The sequence below is a fragment of the Camellia sinensis genome, chromosome 14, assembly GCF_055761805.1.
Source record: "Camellia sinensis isolate YWXY chromosome 14, ASM5576180v1, whole genome shotgun sequence".
Taxonomy (NCBI): Eukaryota; Viridiplantae; Streptophyta; class Magnoliopsida; order Ericales; family Theaceae; genus Camellia; species Camellia sinensis.
Window position 1 is genome coordinate 91,031,937 of NC_138974.1, and position 21,687 is coordinate 91,053,623.

Sequence of the window (21,687 nt, forward strand, 5' to 3'; positions counted from 1 at the left end):
TTAGGTCCTTTCATGGTTTGGGGCTTCCATAGGTCACTTCATGTTATATCCCTCTTTTATTCCCCATTCTTGCATGTTTAGTTAGCCTACCATGCTTTTGTTTTTGGCCATTTTACAGTTCTGGAAAAGTGCTTATTTTGGTCCATTATACATGTTTTATTAAGGGTCTTTGGCTTTTTGGTGATTATTTTGTATACCTCATGTTGTAGCCACTTTTGAGCCTAATTTTGCATCACCTTTCTACCATATTTGTATACTGATTTTGAGGCTGTCATATACTGTAAATGTTCATATTTTTGGTCCATCTTCAGTGTTGTAGAAAGAAATTTTTCAGTTTGGGTTTTGCTTATATCACTTGCTTCATTACCCATCTTTTGGCCCCTATTCTTGCATGCTATTTTTCCCTTACCTATGCTTGCTTTTTGGCCATGTTTATAACTGTGAAAGTGCATATTTTGGGACTGTCTAGCTTCTGTCTTTGCATTGCATGTCCGTATTGTGCATGTTTGGCATAGCTGTAGGCCATTTCGGGTGCCAAATGTTGCATTTCGGGACAATTCCATGCGTTTCATATCATTTCGCCTCATTTCGGGACTGTTTTCCCCCATATTTTAGTGCTGAAATCCCAGTAGCATGCTTGCATATCATTTGTGCCACATTTCATTGCATTTTATCACTGCCTCGGTTTGCGTGCCTGTGTGCACGCATTTCGAGGCAGTCCATTTTTATCCACCGGCATCCTATGTGAGTGTGGCTGAGGCTCACTCATGTTGGTATAAGCCCATTTGTCATTTCCATGTCATTTCATCGCATTTTTGCATCGCCTCGGTTTGCGTGCCCGTGTGCACGCATTTCGAGGCACCTCATTTTTAACCACCGGCATCCTATGTGAGTGTGGCTGAGGCTCACTCATGTTGGTATAAGCCCATTTGTCATTTCCATGTCATTTCATCGCATTTTTGCATCGCCTCGGTTTGCGTGCCCGTGTGCACGCATTTTGAGGCACCTCATTTTTATCCACCGGCATCCTATGTGAGTGTGGCTGAGGCTCACTCATGTTGGTATAAGCCCATTTGTCATTTCCATGTCATTTCATCGCATTTTTGCATCGCCTCGGTTTGCGTGCCCGTGTGCACGCATTTCGAGGCACCTCATTTTTATCCACCGGCATCCTATGTGAGTGTGGCTGAGGCTCACTCATGTTGGTATAAGCCCATTTGTCATTTCCAGGTCATTTCATCGCATTTCTGCATCGCCTCGGTTTGCGTGCCCGTGTGCACACATTTCGAGGCACCTCATTTTTATCCGCCGGCATCCTATGTGAGTGTGGCTGAGGCTCACTCATGTTGGTATAAGCCCATTTGTCATTTTCATGTCATTTCATCGCATTTTTGCATCGCCTCGATTTGCGTGCCCGTGTGCACGCATTTCGAGGCACTCCATTTTTATCCGCCGGCATCCTATGTGAGTGTGGCTGAGGCTCACTCATGTTGGTATAAGCCCATTTGTCATTTCCATGCCATTTCATCACATTTTATCATTGCCTCGGTTTGCGTGCCCGTGTGCACGCATTTCGAGGCACTTCTTTTTTATCCGACGGCATCCTATGTGAGTGTGGCTGAGGCTCACTCATGTTGGTATAAGTCCACATCATGTTTCCATGTCATTTCATCGCATTCTGTCATTGCCTCGGTTTGCGTGCCCGTGTGCACGCATTTCGAGGCACCTCATTTTCATCGCATTCTATCATTGCCTCGGTTTGCGTGTCCGTGTGCACGCATTTTGAGGCACCTCATTTTCATCGCATTCTGTCATTGCCTCGGTTTGCGTGCCCGTGTGCACGCATTTCGAGGCACCTCATTTTCATTGCATTCTGTCATTGCCTCGGTTTGCGTGCCCGTGTGCACGCATTTTGAGGTACCTCATTTTTATCACATTCTGTCATTGCCTCGGTTTGCGTGCCCGTGTGCACGCATTTCGAGGCACCTCATTTTCATAGCATTTTACCACTGCCTCGGTTTGCGTGCCCATGTGCACGCATTTCGAGGCATCTCATTTTCATTGCATTCGTGCATTTTCTCGGTTTGTGTGTCCTTGTGCACGCACTTCGAGGCATTTCACTTCCATAGCATTATATATGTTAGGATTGTATCTTAGTTGCATTTCATGCATATCATGCATATTGCATCGTGTTCGGAATAGGAGTTAGCCCGGGCACGGGAAACGAGTTACATTTCGTACTCCGAGTGACGGAATGTGTCTCAATTCCCCAGTCGCCGACACTCCGGATTATCCATGATGGAGTTAGGTTTTAGCTGTAGTTTCATATGCATTCATCCTATATTGAGTTGTGCATTTCGACTCCTCGGCCATCATGCCTCGATATGTGTGATTGGTGGCACGAGGATCGAGACATGCATATATCTGTGCAAATACATTGCTATGCCCCTTTCCTGCTCTCTGTTGCAGCAAAACAAAGAATCAGCAACTTCTGGGGCTTGGCACGTATTTCAAGAACAGGTGTAAACAGAGGCTAATTGGGGCATTCCGGTGGATTTCCGCGCAAGGCAATCCGGACATGCATCATCCATCAGACGCAAGGCAGTCCCTGGCCTGCACGCCAGTTTTATTTGCTTCCTTAGTTAATTCTTTAATTAATTAGAATTTTGTAATATTTCGGACTGTAATATTCTTTTATTTGGGACTGTAATATTTGGGGACTGTATATTTATTCGGACCCTCCGAGTGAGGGCATAACTGTAATAAGTGTGCGTGAGTGTGATGTATGTCTTCCAACCCCACGTCTTTCTCCCTTTTATTTATCCGCTTTTGATGGTTAGATTAGGGCATATTTAAATTAGCATACAATATGATAGCATGTTTGCATCATTCATCTGTATTGCATGCACCGGGCTCGGCGCATCATACTAACTGCATTGTATTTTCAATTCCAAGTTGAATACATGATAGTTGTAGCATTTCATATACCATCTTAGAATAGCCGAGCCTGCCATAGTTGCATTTTGCATGTGTTGCATTAGGCATTTCTGTATATTTAGGATCATGCATGATTTCTAATAAATGTCTATTTTGGCTTGGAGTACTCGGTAAGTTTTTATGCTTTAGCATCCTTGCATGCGTGTGAGTGACTGCCATGATAGCATGCTTACCATGATGCTATGTGCTTATCTGATATAACTGCCTGAATGCCTGTGGGTGAAGGTCGGGTTACTTAAATTGGAATAAATCATCAAATATTTTAAGCCTACCTACGGGTAGCAAAACCTCTTTAAAAAACAAACACGAAATGTTTTGTTCCAATTCAGGCGATCCAGTCTATACTTGTATGCTGTGAGCATCACATAGTAACCTAGGCTAATAACCGGAATAAGAACATACAATGTTTTCAAAAATAGATATCATGGTTAGTAGAGGCCGGTCTATGACCGGGCGAGCGGGGGTGCTCACGAAGTGACCTTCCCCAATCGTACCCAAGTTCTCGAGTCGAGGCAACTTTGGTGATGACAGACACGTGGCCTTTTGGCACCGAGTCAGGGTTTCCTAAAATCCCAAAATAAAATATTTAGGTGGCGACTCTGTATCTGGCAAAGCAGTCCATGTTTGGCACTTCTTTCAAAAAATCTGTTTTCTAAAAACGATTTGCCGGATTTGGACTCTTTGGTTCAGATTAGGAACCATGACTACAAAAGTCGAGTCTGAGCTGTAGCGAGGCCCCCCCCCCCCCACGGGCTTGTTACACTTTGAACCGGAGCTTGAATGCTAAAGGGATACGGGAATCGTCAGGCACTATCAGCAACACTCCTATCCCACACCCGTACTGGTTTGACGCTCCGTCAAAGTACATCGTCCAAGTTTCATCTTTGATGTGCAGAATGGCTTCATCTGGGAATAAGTACTCAACCGCTTCATCCCCTTCAACCGGGTGGTCGGCAAGGAACTCCGCTACTGCTCTTCCTTTTACTGACTTACGTGTCACATACTTCAGATCAAATTCAGAAAGCAACAGCAGCCAACGAGCTAGCCTACCCGTAAGTGCCGGTTTCTCGAAAAGATATTTGATGGGATCGAGTCGTGAAATCAACATTACAGAGTGAGCTAACAGGTAGTGCCGCAGCTTCCTGGTAGCCCATACCAAAGCTAAGCAAGCCTTCTCCAATGGTGTGTAGCGAGTCTCGTACTCTAGCATCTTTTTGCTCAGATAGTAGATGGCTCTCTCCACTTTGTCCTCTGATTCTTGTGCAAGCATGCAACCCATCGTGGTCTCAGTCACTGAAAGCTACAATATCAACGGTCTCCCCTGCTCTGGCGACGATAACACGGGCAGGTTCTGTAAATATTCTTTGATCTGTTCAAAAGCAGCTTGGCATCGACCGTCCCATTGGAATTTCTTGCCCTTCTTTAGGAGACCAAAAAGTGGTTCACAAGTCAAGGTTAATTTCGAGATAAACCGTCTTATGAATTGCACTTTACCCAGAAAGCGTCGCACCTCATTTTCAGTCCTTGGTGGTGGCATTTCTAAGATGGCCTTGATTTTTGAAGGGTCGACCTCGATGCCCCTTTGTGTAATCAGAAATCCCAGCATTTTTCCCGCTGTAACACCGAACGTACACTTCTGAGGATTTAGCCGCAACCGAAATTCCCTGATCCTTTGGAAGAAGTTTTGCAAGGCGGTGTAGTGGCCTTCTCTTTCTTTGGACTTGACAATCATGTCGTCCACGTACACCTCAACCTCTTTGTGGATCATATCATGCAATATTGTGGTCGCAGCTTGTTGATATGTGGCTCCAGCATTCTTCAACCCAAACGGCATCACTCTGTAATAGTATGTCCCCTATGGGGTGGTGAAAGCAGTCTTCTCCCAGTCTTCGGTGCCATCACTATCTGATTGTAGCCTGAGAAACCATCCATAAACGAGAGCAAAGCATGCCCTGCTGTAAAATCCACCAACTCATCAATATGCGGCAGGGGAAAGTCGTCCTTCGGACTAGCTCTGTTCAAATCCCTGAAATCCACGCATACTCGGATCTTGCCATCCTTCTTCGGTACTAGAACAATGTTGGCCAACCAAGTCGGGTATTCGGATACTAGCAGGAAGCCTGCGTCGATTTGCTTGGTGACCTCTTCCTTAATTTTGATGGCCCAGTCCGGATGAATTCTTCTGAGTTTCTGTTTGATCGGTCGGGCCTCGGGGTCGAGAGGGATCCGGTGCTGTACAATCTCAGGATCGATTCCAGGCATGTCTTCGTAGGACCACGCGAAAACGTCTTTGAAATCTTTTAATAAAGCGACTAAGCACTCGCGTTCCTCCGAAGACAACGTGGACCCGATCTGGACCAGCTGCGGGTCCTTCTCAGTACCAACATTCACAGTAGTGATTTCATCCATTAAGGGTTTAACAAATCTTTCCTGCTCTTGATCAATTAATCGTTACAAAACCGGAGGAATTTCTTCCTCGTCGTTTTCATCAAAATTTTGAAAATCCTGATTTAAGCAATAAATCAAAGGCACAGAAAAATACTCAGAAACCACATCCACATCATTCTCAATAAATACTTCCAAGCCGCCCGATTTTTCTGTTACAACAGACTCAAAAGAGAAAGAAAATGACGACCTAGACAGGACTGTGGCATCCGGGTTATCACCCCCAGGAATACCAGACTCAGACTCAGTTGAGCTGGAACCTGATTCCGACTCACAAGACTCGGTGGAATCAGATTCCGGTTCACTACCTGACCCGGTGCTACATGATAAAAATCCCTCTTCATATTGCCAGACGAGAGAGGGTGCGATGGATGCATCCAAAATAGTTGATGGTAGGCCCGCAGCCGTTTCATTCCCGATCATGCATACCAAGGAGTTATCCCCCAAACACTTCTGTACGATCGGAGGATCTGAAAGTAGACATGCCAATGCTACCCCCATTTCAATCTCGGCGCCTTCGGAATCCGCTTCCTTACACTGCTCAAACTCAGCTGACGGGTCTGTCTGCTCTTCGGCAACGTCATCCCCGGATATTTGCAGGTCGAAGAAGATCTCGAAACCTGGCACGCACTTCTTTTCCGCGTTTAGCCACGGCTCTGGGAAGCCGCAAAATGGAAAATCCTCCCCCTCCCGGACGAAGCGTCTGTTTAGGGTACCCTGAATGGGCCTATGCATCAACTCAAAAGGCTTCCCAGCCTGCTTTGCTCTGGCATTTCGGGCCATTTCCTTTTCTTTCCTTATCCAGTCCTCTTTGGTGGGTAGATAACCCAATCCAAAGGTATGAGGGTTGTGTGGCACTTCGGCCAATGCTGCGATGCCCTTCCGGCCGCTCTTTTCCAATCCCATCCCGGAGATGTGTTGGAGCTTGTTCATAAGATAGACTGCTTGAGCACTGACATATATCCCTTCATTAGCTACCATGATGTTCTGTACAACCTGAGCCTCAGCCAAGGTAAAACCCGATATGAACACATCCTCCATACCGTGCCCAATTTCTAGAACAGGCGTAGATACCTCCGGCGGCGGATGAATTGATGAATTTTCGAAGAAAATGGCTACTCCCTTCCTATAGGGGTATTTCACCACTTGATGTAGGGTGGAGGAGACTGCCTTTACCTGATATAGCCACGACCGTCCCAAAAGTTGCAGGAACCTCCAAGACATGGAAATCTATCTCATGCTGTCCCGGCCCAACCTTTGTTTGAATCTTAACTGTTCCCATTACTTCCCGGCTTGTGTTGTCGTACGCTCGAATCACCTGGGCCGTTGGCACAAAGTTCACGATTTTCAAACCAATCGCGTAGGCCGTCCTTGCCGGACAGACGTTGATGGCGGACCCTGTGTCGACAAGCACCACGGGTATCCATTTATCTCTGCACTCCACGGAGATGTAGAGCGGCTTGTTATGGTTTGCCCCCTCAGGTGGTAATTCCTTGTCAGAAAATGTCAGCATCGGGGCAACTCCTCCCGAAAAAACTAATCCAACCAACTGCTCTGGCGCAGTCTCTATCGAGAGTTTGGCCTTGTCCATGGCTGAAAGGACAGCCTGTCTATGCACTCGAGAAGCCATAAGCAGCCCCCAGATGGAGATGTCTGCTTGTATCTTTTTCAATTGTCTCAATACGGCCTCATCCTCGAGTTGCTTCTCTTTTTGCTTCTCTGCCTCCCTATCTTTTCCAGACGCCTCTGGTTGATCTAGGTGTGGAGGCTTGAAATACCGTCCACTCCTAGTCATGTGATCGACTTCGCCGATATACCAGGTATCATCTGGTTAGCCATTCCCCCAATCTTCGTCTATGTGGGCGAGACATAGATCATCGTCCTCCCACCACATTCCATCTGCAGTCGACAGGCACCTGTCCGGTTCTGACATGACTGTTCTCATACTCACAGTACCTTCTATCCCTATGTTCGCGGCATTCTCTGTTTCTGTACTCACAGCAGTCTCAGCCCCCACATGGGCTTTCGCTATCCTGATTCTCTCGGAATCTTCAAATCTTTCCTGTTCGGACTGTTCGTCAATTCCTGTATTCGAGATGCTCCAATCCCGAGCAAAATTCTTAGCACCGGCGCTCTCCGGCAATGCACTTTGTTCTTTAACCCTTCCAGCTGTCACTGACATTCTTGCCCCTGTCGGGCCTTGTTGTGGCTGAAACTCTTCTACCACATCTGGTTGATCGTCCAACCACCCGATAACCTCTGTTGATTCCTCATAATCGAACCAGTTGACGGCTGAGTCTCCTGGATCTTGGTTATTGTAAAATCTGAGCTTGGCAAGATCCTCTTCCACAGCCGTTAAATTATCCGTCCCCTGTCCTAGACTGTCCCCTTGGATCACACACAGCTCCCCCTCTGTTGGTAGTTCCATATCTGGCCTGTCCTGGCCTATTGTCAAAATGTAGTCACCTGGACTATAAGCATTCCCAACACCACTCCCAGATTCTGTAGACTCTGGCTCAACAACCCCCTTCTCCGTTGGAATCTTCTCTCTCCTGTTCTCGATAGTCACCACCGCTGGCTTAGGTTGGGTTATGGAGATGTCCATCATGCACAAATCGGTGCAATCAGGAAGGAACACTTCTGGCTTAGGCAGGTGGGAAGGAGTGATATAGATGCTAGGATCGTAAGGCACGACCCCAGTTTGGATGAAGTTGACTCTTTTGGGTGGTGCAGTTTGGTTATGTGTGGGGAGAGGGTTTGTAGTAACATTGGGTTTCTCGGGAGGCAAAATCACCCCGTTATCAATGAGATCTTGAATCTCATGACGTAATCGGAAGCACAGATCGGTATCATGACCGTGCTGTTGGTGAAATGCACAATATTTGGCTGGGTTGTGGGCAGCGGGGAGTCTTTCTGGTAAGGGCAGCGGGGAGTCTTTCTATTAAGGGCCGCGGCTCTAGGGGCTTCAGATGCCCTTTTCTGATTAAAACCCCCAAAGCTTTGGACAGGGGCATATAAAGCGGAGCGAAGGTTCTGGTGTTTTTGGGTGGGTATTTGACTGTTTGTGGGTTGCTTCCGGACACACCGGAGAATGGTGCGGCTACCATAGTTCTTGAGGGAGGGTTGGTAGTGACCATACTCACTTCGGAAGGTCCTGGTAGTTGTAGCGCCACTCGGGCCTGCATTAGTGTTACGATTGAAAGTTCTGCGGGGTTGCTCCCGGTCATTATCAATCAAGCCTTGCTTTAAGGCATCCTCAATCTGCACCCCCATTTCATGTAGATCAGAAAAGGTAGGGAAGGGAAGTACAATCATCTTTTGCATCAACTTCAGCTGAAGATTGCGCACAATCATCCGAATCTGATCTTTGTCCGTGGGCCTTAAGGTCATCATCGAAGCCTTAGCCCGCCATTTGGTTACGAATTCTGAGAAGCTCTCTTTGGGTTCTTGCCTCATTATCTCGAGATCCCGGGTCGTAATCTCGATTTGTGTATTGTATGAGTACTGCAAGATGAAGGCCTCAGCCATCTCGTCCCAACTTCTCTTGACGTCATCCTCCAATTTGGCATACCATATGGCCGCTACACCCGACAGGGTCCGGCCAAATAGAGACGACTTCTGCAGTCTAGTAAGGCCCATTGGCCTTAGGATATCTGAAAATAACCTCAGGTGCACCATGGGGTCCCCGGACCCATCAAATCGATCAATGTGCGGCATTTTGAATCTGTCGGGCAGCGTCACGGCTGCGTCAGTATACCCATCCTCGATGTCAGGGATGGTCTTGACTCCCTGGGACTTCTTAAACATCTTTTCCAACTTGCTTAATTTTAAGGCTGTGGGGTCCACTTCGAACTCAAAAGGAGAGTCTGGTATATTGACAGGCGTGGGTGCCTTGGATAGTTGTGGTGGAATCGGGGGGGGGAGCTGGCCCCGCTGGAAAGTCTGTATCCTCTTGGACATTCCGGGCATTCGGTGTTTCTTCGGGTATTGGAACCCTTAATGGGGAAGGGACTTGCTGTGAAGCAGATGCTCCGGTTTGCTGCTGCAACCTCATGATTAACTCTGCTTGTTCATTCATAACTGTGGCCTGCTGTTTGGCGAATTCTGCCTGTCAGACAGCATCCTGCTGCATCACTTTCATGCTTTCTTGGAGTTGGAGCACCATCTCCTCTGAACTAGCCATACTTTTCTGTTCTGACTGAATTATCAGTATATGTTCCCTCTCTGTGGGTGAAACAGAACCCTGATCCCTACTGTACACAGGTGGGGTAGATAAAGCCCTCTGTACTGACTGTTGAACCGATGCCCTGTGCCTAGCTATCCTCCGTCTAGTAGCCGGGGGTAGAGAGTGGTACACTGGTTGTCCGTCTACCAGATCCTCAGATCAATGGAGCCGACGACCTCTAATCCAGAGTGCTTGGGGAATATCTACCGGGTTGGAAGCAATGGTGCTAAACTACCTAGCAAAAAGATAAATAAAGCAATAAATAACCAAACAATTGGACAACATAACGGCATAAAATAAACACATATAACACGCAGTTGGGTATTCATAATACACAGTTGGTAAGCCGAATACACTGTTCCTTGATACTGATCATTGTCCTCAAATCACTGTTCCCAAAACTGAACTTGATATTCGCAGATAACCGATTCCTCAACAACACTGATACTGGTGCCCTCGGGCCTAATACTCAATCTTGCAAACTGGTATGCACGTTCCTGCAGAGATACACTCTAAAGAACATAGCAAATAAAGAGAGCCAAAACACCCCTATGTTGGGGTAGGGTTTCCCTGTCCTATTTCGTCAGGAGTTAGGTTTCACTATGCACACAGCGGTTTCAAACAACCTAACATCGGGTAAGCGACCTGTCCTAATTTGGAATGGTCACTATGGATTTCGATATGCACTAGGTCGAATGGTCGAAAAGGGTGCCCCGGTAAAACCGGGGTTTGTGTTCCCATACTGTCAGAGCCCATAACCGGTCAGCCTTATGGTCATGCCTTGACAAGACAAGCCTCCAGCAAACCGTTCAGGAATGGCAGATGGCAAACATGGTGTCCTAGGCTCACCAATGCACATGCAATGCAAAGAGACACATAAATGAAATCAAAATAGGATATCACGAGTTCGAGTCAAGCTCTCTAAATTCCCCAACAGAGTCGCTAGAAACTTTAGCACGCGCCCGCGAGGGACCCCGCGCTACACGCTATAGTTCAGACTCGATTTTGTTTGTGGTTCTAAATCTGAACCAAAGAGTCCAAATCCGGCAAATCGTTTTGAGAAAATAGATTTTTGAAAAGAAGTGCCAAATATGGACTGACTGCTTTGTCAGATACAGAGTCGCCACCTAAATATTTTAATGGGGAAATTTAGGAAACCCTGACTCGGTGCCAAAGGCCACGTGTCCGTCATCACCAAAGTTGCCTTGGCTCGGGAACTTGGGTACGATTGGGGAAGGTCAACTATGAGCACCCTCTCTCGCCTGGTCCGAAGACCGGCCTCTACTAACCGTGATATTTTGTTTTGAAAATGTTATGTGCTCTTAATCCGGTTATTAGCCTAGAATTACTATGTTATACGCACAGCAAACAAGTATAGACTAGATTGCCTAATTTGAAAATAAGCATTGCATATCCGATTGTTTTGGAAAAATGTTTTGGAATTTTCTACTCGCAAGTAGGCTAAAACACGGATTTCAATGAGTCATTCCAACTCAGACAATCCAACCTTCACCCACAGGCATCCAAACAGTTTATCACATAAGCATCTAGCCACATGGTAATCATGCTATCATGGCAACACTCACACGCATGCAAGGATGCTAAAGCAAAAGAACTTACAGAGTATTCCAAGCCAAAACAGCAACTAGTTAGTAATCACACGCATGATCCTAGTTCATGTTAAGATGGCTAATGCAACACATGCAAGATGCAACTAAGATAGGCTCGGCTAATCTACGATGACATGTGAAATGCTACAACTGACACGTATTCAATTTGGAATTGAAATACAAATGCAGTTAGAATGATGCGCCGAGCTCGGTGCATGCAAGACAAATGCATGAATGCACGCATGCATAGCATAAGGTATGCTAATTTAAATATGCCCTAGTCTACCATCATAAGCGGGTAAATAAAAGGGAAGAAAGACGTGGGGTTGGAAGACATACACACACTCACGCACACTTATTACACAATTGCCCTCACTCGGAGGGTCCAAATAAATATTACAGTCCGAATAAATAATACATCGATTATTACAGAATTTCTAATTAATTAATAGAATGAATGCAAAAAGAAAGGTGGCCACAGCTCCAGCCTTAGGATGCGCGAATGATGCATGCTCGAACCCGTCTCGCCCGAAAAGTCTGTACCATACCACTGCCGCCTCGGTTTACACTGCCCTGCTTCTCTGAAAATTGCCAAAGTTTTGGGACAGGTCCCCTGAACACTGTGGAACACCATCGGCTGGAGGAAATGTCCACCGGCCATTGAAAATATCCATCGGCTGCTGGTGAAGTAATCGGCCATCCACCAATGGCCGGTCGGCACCATATACTGACGGTCGGCTAAAAATCCCTGCAGAATCTGGTTTTTGACAGCAACAAGGACAGACAGTGTATGGTATGGAATTTCAAGCAAGTGTATGCATCGTTACTCTCCCAATCATATAACGAACTCAAGGGAGTATGGCCCTTGACCCTCGGGCTATCTATTGTGCATTTGATGCATGATAGCCTAAGGAGCTAAGGTTGCAATTCAATGTAAAAATGCATGCAACACACAAATGAGGACCAAGATCCTATCATGCCAAAGTCAAGGGCCTCGGTGATCGAGGGTTGAGGTGTGTTTTGTCACTCGAAGTACAAACACCCCTCATCCCTCAAGTTTGGTTTGACACCCCAAACCAAACAATGTAATGCATGTATGCACTTGTGATTCAAATTATGCAATATGAGGCTAAGTAAACAAACATGCCAAATGCACAATGCTAGGCATGCAAGGTGTAATGCGATGCATTCAAACGTGTGACCTAAAACATGACATGCAACTAGCCAATAATATGCAATCATGCAAATAAGATACCATAGGTAACACGAATCCTATGCAACATGATCATGCGATGGGGGACCTCAGCCCACCCAAAACAGTGACCAAAAATGTCCAAAAAAGTGGACAAACACCCAATGCAAACAAGCATGCCAATAGGCCCAAGGACTAAGGCACAGAGTGCAGCACTTTGCTACCACTAACAAGGCCACTCATGGCATGAACTAAGCAACAAAAAAAAAGGTTTTTAACATGTGAAATGAGTCCCCGCGGCCCCATGCTATGGCAGCCCAAATGCTTAAGCATGGTAGTATACACAATGACTACCCTTTAAGGCGCAAAACTACAACACATCAAGGCAATGAATGAGACGCAAATGATAATGTAATATCACATTATATGGACTGAAACATGATATTAAATGATGCCGAATGATGATAACAAGCTCATGTTAAGCATGTTGGTGACCCATACAACCAAGGCTTACAAGCCAAAATGCAAAGCAACTATATCAAGCATGCCCAACATGACAAAATCAGTGGCCAACAGACTTTAAGCATGACAAATCATGGCCAAATACTTCACAAGGTTAAGTCAAAACAAGAGGATATGCTAGGCTAAACACATAACACACTTCTAGGCAAGATGGAGAATTACAAAGCAAGTATAAAATGCATGCTAAGGGCCAACAAACCACCATTGGACAGAGATATAATATGACCCAAAACACCCAAAAAAACTTCTGAAATGGGACCAAAATAATCAAGCATGCATGTTGCCCTTTTAAGCCAAAACAAAGGTAAAAAAAGGAAAAAGGAGAGAGGGGTGTCCCTCCCCTACACAAGACTTAAAAATCACTCCATCACCACTGAAAATCCACTGGATTTCAGTGGTGAGAAGACCAACACAACAAAGTAAACAAAGCTTAAAGAAAAGGGCACCAAAATAGGCCAAAAGAGGCCTAAAGGGAGGAGTTCGACCCCCAATGCCAAAATACCCTTAATGAAAGATGTTAAGCACAAAAATACAAGACTTTTTCATGTTAAACACAAAGCCTAAATCAGCATGCAAGATAGGTAGAAAACTAGTGCAAGATTGGGGAAACTAAAGCAAGTGTCTCACCCTTGAAGAAACCTTGAAGAACAAATGATCCAGCCACTCTTTATTGATCAAAATCAGTCCAAAACCTCAACAAACAACCCTCAAAGCCTCTCAATCTCGGAGCAAGGTGTAATGGTGTGTGTTTTAGTGCAAAAGTAAGGTCAAAATGCACTTTTAGGCTTCTAAACACACCCTAAGGATGAGGGAGAGGGAGATATAGAGAGAGAGAGGATGATATATCAGATATATAGATATAGAAGCTCTGGTTTTTTGGTTCAAAAGCTCTGACCTCTAACAAAGGGAAAGGATGAGTGCTTAAATAGGCAAAGGCCAAGGTTCTAGGCTTCTCCAAGAAGCTAGATGAAAGGGGCAAAGGGTGCAAAGGGCTCTTGGCTTCTTGAGGAAGCTAAGACAGCTGGCCAAGCTTCTTGGGGAAGCTTTGACCAAAGGGTCAAGCTTCCTCAAGAAGCTTTGACCAAAAGGAGGCAAAAGGGGCAAAACAACCACTTGTTAGCCCCGGGGTAGGTTTGGTGTATTCCAGCTGGCACAGCTGGCATGCACCATGCCTGAAGAAGGCAAAAAGGTGTTACCGGCCAAAAAAGGAGGTCGCCGGACAAACAGATAGCCGGTCGGCCATATGGAGTGCCGACCGGCCATTGTTGTTAAGAAACCATGGCCGGTGTCAGCAATTAAAGGCCGGTGATGCAAAGGGAAGGCCGATGGGGTGTAGGGATGGTCAACAAGCCATTCCCTACCCCTCAAAGCAAAAACACAAGTATTTGGTGCGAAACCAAATGCAAGACGAAACAAGTTGAGAGATCCTGAGGCAAGGCGCACAACCAAGGCCTCCGGGAACTCAAAACGAACACGAACATGGATGATCACCGAGTGTCCCCACCGGTGACGTTCAAGTCTTGAGGACGGTCAAAAATGGGGTGTCTACAGGACCACAGTTTCCCATTTGGCTACAGTCATAGAAGCGTATTTCAAAATTGGACCTGTCCTGCACTGGCATATTTGTTGCCGTTCCTACTTGGTTTTGGAATGTGTCTTCCTCCATTACTTATGTAAACCTCTCACACAACCAAATCCATGGTGAGGTTCTAAAAATCCCACACGTTCATTTCGCAGATGATTTTAACGTTACATTATTGTTTTACTTGGGTTCCAACAACTTTAGTGGTCCATTACCCCGTCTATCATAGGATGTGACCGAGTTGGACCTTTCCAACAATGCATTTTCGGGAGGTTTGTCCGATTTCCTATGTGATTCAGAGGATGGACCATACCAATTGCAACTTTTTCATCTCAAAAGAAATCTTTTGTTGGGACAAATTCCTGATTGTTGGACGAACTGGCCTTTATTGTTCGCCTTGAATCTGGAAAACAATTATCTGAGTGGGAAGATTATACCATACTTGCATTCATTGCACTTGCGCAACAATAATCTCTCTGGTTTGTTGCCTTTGTCTATGCAAAATTGGATCGCCTTATTGGCACTTAACCTCGCTGAGAATGAGTTTACTGGAAACATACCGACATGGATAAGGAAAGGCATTCCAAATTTACAGATTCTTAGCCTTCGGTCGAATAATTTTCATGGAAAAGTTTCTCCTGAATTGTGTCGCCTTGCCTCTCTTCAAATCCTAGACCTCGCAGACAACAATTTATCTGGAAGCATATCGAGTTGTATTAACAATTTCACAGGCATGCTCTTTGAAAAAACTTTAGCTGAAAGGAATTCGTATTCTTTTCACTTTGGAGCATTCTTAGAGAATGCATATGTGGTGACAAAAGGCAGCGAGTTTGATTATAGTACCATTGTTAAACTGGTCACTAGCATAGACCTTTCGAGTGACAATTTTTCAGGAGTAACAAGTTTGTTGGGGCTGCGATCATTAAATTTGTCAAGCAATCATTTGAGTGGAATGATCCCACCAAAGATTAGAGAAATGGAATTGTTGGAGTCGTTGGATTTCTCCAGAAATCAACTTTCAGGAGAAATCCCTCCGAACATGTCAGATTTGATGTTTTTGAGTTACTTGAATTTGTCTTACAATAACTTGACAGGGAGGATTCCATCAAGCACGCAACTCCAGAGCTTTGATGCTTTTAGCTTTATCGGCAACAAGCTTTGTGGACTTTTGCTCACAAAGAATTGCAGTGTCGATGGTGTAGCACCTAACCCCGAAAACAATGGTGATGATGGAGGAGCTAAATTTGAAGTGTATTTGTTTTATTTATGCGTGGCTTGCGGATTTGCCATGGGTTTTTGGGTTGTCATTGGTCCTTCGTTGTTCAGAAGATCATGGAGAATTGCCTATTTTCGATTTCTAGATGACATGTGGGATAGGTTTTATGTATTGTTACGAGTCAATTTTAATAAATTTCAAAAGTAATGTAAAGATATTGTACTTATGCTTTTTTTAAGTTGATAGGATTCAAATCCTAGCGTCTGTTGGGGCCAAAAACACGAGTTGTGATTTGGCCCTCTTTAGTTATTGTTAGAAATTGGGCGCCCATGTGGCATGACCCTTAGAACCTTTTGAACCTTATCCATGTAAGTTTGAATTTGAATTCAAAACTTATTTGGATAACCATTCAGGATATTTATATCTATCATATCAATAGATATGGATAGATAGATATTGGTTGTTATATCTGATTATATATTTTATATATAATATATTTAATAGATCAGATACGTATATCAGATATACGTTATGTGATTTTTACCCATAACCTTTTTTCCCAAGCTCTCTCTCTCTCTCTGACTCTTTCCCAGAAAACAACGATCAAGTCATTTTGCACTGTGACTTGTGTTGGTGATACTCATTTTGTAGTATCACTCCACTGCTGGGTTCGTTGACTGATCAGATTTTGGAAGCACATGATTTACCTACGAGGTTGTGTCATTAAGGTATGATCCGAATTATTTTTATCCGTTGCGTTAATTTATAATGCTTTATGATTTATATTGGTATCAGAGCCTATATGGGTTTTTTCGTGCTTATTTTTTATGCATTAAAATATGTGTATTTTTTTTATATAAATATATACACATTATATGCATGAAAATAAATGATGAGGAAGATGAAGTGCACGGTTTTTTGCACTTCAACTCTCATTGATTGAGAATGTGATACACTTCATTTTTATGTTCATTAAATGTTATTTTTAATGCCATAAATGTTTTTATTGTGAAAAATGGAGTCCGGCAGTACAAAAATTGAACCAAAAAACACCTTGGAAGGCGGAGCGTGGGCCTCACGCGCCACCTGACGCCATGGGAGGCTTCCACGCGCCTCCACGCGCTGCCACGCGCCTCCACGCGCACGCTGTTCCGCGCTTTCCACGCGCGCGCCCTTCGCGCCACACACGTGGGCCGCGCGCTGAGCCGCGCGCCGAGCAGCGTGCTGAGCCGCGTGCTGAGCCGCGCCGTTTTTCCTCCGCCGGCTTGGCTGCTGATGTAAGGGTCTGTTTGTTTTGTTTTTAAATTCAGAATTACGTTAAATGGTCATAATTAATTCGTTATAGCTTTGTTTTAAGCGTGGTTAGTACCGTTAGACTTAGAATTATATTTTCTATCTTTTGTAAAATTTTGAAAATTTTATGAAAATAAAAAGTATTTTTCCTGTGATTATAATTCATTATTTATGCTTTAAAATGCTTCTGGTATTGCATAAATTATTTTCTGGGGTTGAATTTTTTATTGTAAACTTCTGAAATGTTTTAATATTTATTGGAATAATTTTTTCAATTTATCAGATTCTGGAATTTTTTATTTCTAATTTAATGTGTGTTTATTAGTTATTTAGAATTCCAGAAAATTTCAGAAAAATTTCAGAAAATTTCAGAAGTGATACAGTTTCTGTTATGGCATAATTTGAATATTAAATACAGCATATTTTTTTTTTAGGGTTTGTAAGATGTTGTGATTAGAATAGCATGGTTAATTATTTTTTATTTTAATTCCGTTATTAAATGTAACATAGCATGTATTGATTGTGAATCTACATTATGATGCTATTGTATGGAATTAGAATTTTTTTTATCATGCTTTTAGACATGCCATAGTCAGTGGGAGGTTATTCGGTTGAGAGAAATCTTTGTAGATTAACTCCCGAAAACCAATATTTTGCGCAAAAATTAAATTAAATCTTGGATAATTATCACCTGTGCCGCAAGAGATGATTACGAGCATAGCGGATTTTCGATCTTGCGACTTGTGTAATATTGTCACTATTTAATTTAGATTTTTGCGGCAAAATTATATTATGCTAATCAAAATTAATCCCAATACGAATTTCTCTCTAAATTGACTTAGCATATGGAAGTTATTTGGTTGACCTAGACTTAGTAGAGATGTTCAAATGTGAACAATGTAATCCTATTCTTTAGATGAGCAAAAGTCTTGGAGACTTGAGGTCAGACCTTAATTGAGCCAATGTAAGGAAACATGACTCAAAATCGTCGTGGTTTTGTTGCCTTATTTGGCATAATAAAAACTAATGTGTGCGCTATGGTTAGTGGCACGCTACGTAGTTTTGGTTGGCGAGTTTTAGAGTTATGAAACTAGTAAGCCCTCAATAGATTTGTATATGATCTTGACCATTGAGCTGCGCAGATTGACTTTGTAATTTGATTTGTAAATAATGTTACATCATTGGATGAAGTAGCATTCAAGAGTCACGTCATCCAAGAAATATGAGCTTAAATAAATTAGTCATTAAGTGTAAGACCAGTAGCCAATATGAGCAGTGTTTTACTCTCTACCCAATTATTGGCAGTGGATGGAGCAAAATTTCATGCACTATAATAGTGTGCGTTGAAATATCACGTGAAGTGAAAAGATTAGCGCTTAGTGGCTGCAAAATCTATTAGCATTGCCAACTTGTCTAAGTCTGGACACTTATTGTTTCCACACTTGAGTGTGAGACATGAGGAGGGGCTTCTTTGTATGATTCCTTAACTAGGCTAACGTTTTTGAATAACGTTAACCACTAAGCGCAAACGTTGCAGCATAATAATGAAAAGGTCAAGGCCGACAAGGTTGTTATGACTCTAAGAATTTGACGTATCGCTTGTGAGAGCATTGTGTTGAATTAGACTCTTCAGCCTAATTCGCGCTTAAGTTACTTCAGGAGCTGTCATAGATTGATAGCTTATTCTCTCCTTCTTGTGGATAGTAGAATTTATTGCAAGTAACTATGAAGCGAGAAATAGAGATGGCAAGAAGAGTATTGTCATCTTTCAACTAGATGCAGTAAAGTGTATGGAGAATAAAATTGACTTGAAGGTGCAGGGAATTAGCACTTACTAGTTAAATTTGCGACTTAGGCGCACTTGATATCTCCATGACATCCTTTTATGATCTAGTGAATATGAATTAGTTGTGAGTCATTACCTAGTTGGGCCTAAACCTTTTAAACTTGTCTTCGAGAACTCACACATTAAGATGATTGGAATTAGTTTATGGCATTGGTCATAAACCGGTAGCTTAATTATACTTAATCACATTAAATGAGATGATGACACGATGATTTGAGTAGCCCTTCTCGGGCCCACTCGCTTATGACATCCTGCTCTCATGTGAATGTGTAACTTTGTTCACAATGGTTGCGCACAAGTAAGTAGGAAAGCCATAGAAGGTCATTTGTATTGGCGCATTTAGTCCACTATGATATTTGTGACTAGATATGTGTGAGGGTATGATAGCTAAGCCTCAATCTCGACACATTTATAGATTACGATACGCATCTAAGTTAAGACTATTTGATCTCCCATAAGTCAAAAGTTTTGAGATATTTTTTGACATTGCACATATGAGGTTGAGATCAATTAGATAAGAGCTTTTGTGCTTTTAGTTTTGACCAAGGTGGCGAGTATCTATTTGAGTTATTTTTAGAAAGCTCTGTGAAGAGAGATGGATGCTTAGAAAATTGATTATTCCTAATACTCAATAACACAATGGTGTAGTAGAGATAAGGAATTAAGTATTGTTAACGTTAGGTGGATAATGGCGCAAAATGTTTCCCAATTGGGAATTGCACTAGTTTGTTGTCTATATCCCTAACTAAGTGCCCTTCATATTAGATTTTACACTCCATTTTGAGTAATGGGTTAGCAGAGAGCCATCTATAGGCGATCTGTAACCGTTAAGCAGCTTATCTTTATTCTACTTCTCATAAGATTGCGAAGTTAAGACCTAGGGTTCTATAGCGCATTATTGTATGCTGTCTTGTAAACACAAAGGGTCGTGTGGCGCATTATTGTATGAGGTCATTCAAACCCTTCGGGTCATGTGCATATAGGTAAGCAGCTTTGTGATAGTGTAACTAAGTCACATAAAGTTTTCTTAGTAAAGGTGATGTGAATAGAGTTTTGGAACTCTATAATATAGAGAATTCTAAGCATAGCGCTTTATGTAGCCTAGTTGAGAATGGAAAGAAATTTCCAATATCCTAGGGACAGTGGGAGCGATGTGCCTACTAATGGATTACTCCATTAGAGAAGAATACTCTACATTCTTAATTGTGTGGTAGCGAATGTGAAAATTTTCCACGTCATCACTGGGTGATTGAGAGGGAAACATTCATGATTGCTTCGCAAGATGATAAAGAGCCTAGGATAATGCCTAAGGCTCTAGTCCTCTATTTTTAGAAAGTGGATCAATGTTGCGCAGTTTAAGACAAAGTCTTTGAGGATTAACCATTTTTATAATTTGGTTGACTTTCCATTATGACACAAAACTGTTATAAAGTTATGTGTAATTTGGATAGTCATTGTTGAGGCATAAGGGTCGCTGGATACCGAAAAGTCGCACCATTGAGGAAAGTGTAGACCATGAGAAGACTTCCTCCTGGGGAGTGAGATTATTTTGACTTAGGCTATGATTGACATAAGTTCGGAACATTGATTTGTGGACATTGTGACCCAACTTTCTCGTTAGAGAATTGGATAAGTAGATCCGTAGGGATTTACCTTCTGCTTTTATGGTGAAAAGTTAGGAGCGCAAAAAGGTTGCTAGTGCCAATAAATCTTTTACAGCCTAAAACAGTTATCCAAATAGTGGTTCGTAGATTTCGTCAAGCCATGATAGGCCAACGATGATCAATGAAGACCACTGAGGCATGATCAATGGTCCAAAAGAAGTTTTTCCTTACTTAGTCATTATGAGCTAGGAATTTATAAGGTTGTCGCCACCTAGGGTGGGCAGTCCTCTATTTTAGATATGATGGACATGGGTGATGTAATTTATATGCTCGGATGTACGATCCTTAGGGATTGCTTTGGGAGAATTCATGTTTTGTCTTCGATGACTTACATAAGGAATATCCTAGAACGATTCTAGATGCAAAATTGCAAACCCATTGACTTACCTATCGGTAAAAGCCAGAGCCTTAGCTATTGAGTGAATCCTCGGATTGTCTTTGGGAGAAACAGATGACCTATATTCCTTGATCTTTTCTTTGTTGTGGGAGCCTAAAGTACGCTATGTGGGCGTATTCGGCATGATAAGTGTTATCTTTGGTAAATGGTCAACTGAGTTGTTTAGACATTGACCTTGCTCATTAGACTGTGAATAAAATGCTTTACTAGTAGTATATTAATTTGCTCCTTGTAAGATTCAATGTGCTAGTTGGGTGCATATGCACTAGTTGGGCACATCAAGAATGAACGCAAATTGGTCACCAAAATATCTTTAGAGAGGTTATTGCGCAAGAGGTAGTGATCTTAAATCACTTCATGTGAGGCGCACATGGTGGATTCCGTTGTATATACTTATCGCAAGAGGTGCTGATAAGGTCTACGTTTGGAATCTAGAATTGTGATCTTGAATCACTTCATGTGAGGCGCACATAGTGGATTCTGTTGTATATACTTATCGCAAGAGGTGCTGATAAGGCTTATGTTTGGAATCTAGAATTGCACAAGCTGTGGTCAATTTTTTTTTTAATCGATCACTTATTTTGAGATGATGGGATGTTGACACTATTATGGTTTGTGTCATAATGATTAGCATATGATGATGTCAGCAGGCAAGATTGGCTCACTCACACGAGCAATCGCCCTTGGCGCTTGGGAGC

At 43.2% G+C, this 21,687-nt stretch overlaps 1 protein-coding gene across 1 annotated transcript in view; it reads left to right on the plus strand.

The window, feature by feature from the left end:
• The window catches only part of LOC145807173 (uncharacterized), a 29,521-nt gene extending 13,525 nt beyond the window's left edge, over positions 1-15,996 (plus strand). Inside the window, exon 2 of the mRNA XM_082905111.1 lies at positions 14,803-15,996. Coding sequence (XP_082761237.1) covers positions 14,803-15,996 — 1,194 coding nt within the window. The remainder of the gene's footprint in view (positions 1-14,802) is intronic.
• Positions 15,997-21,687: the final 5,691 nt, after the last annotated feature.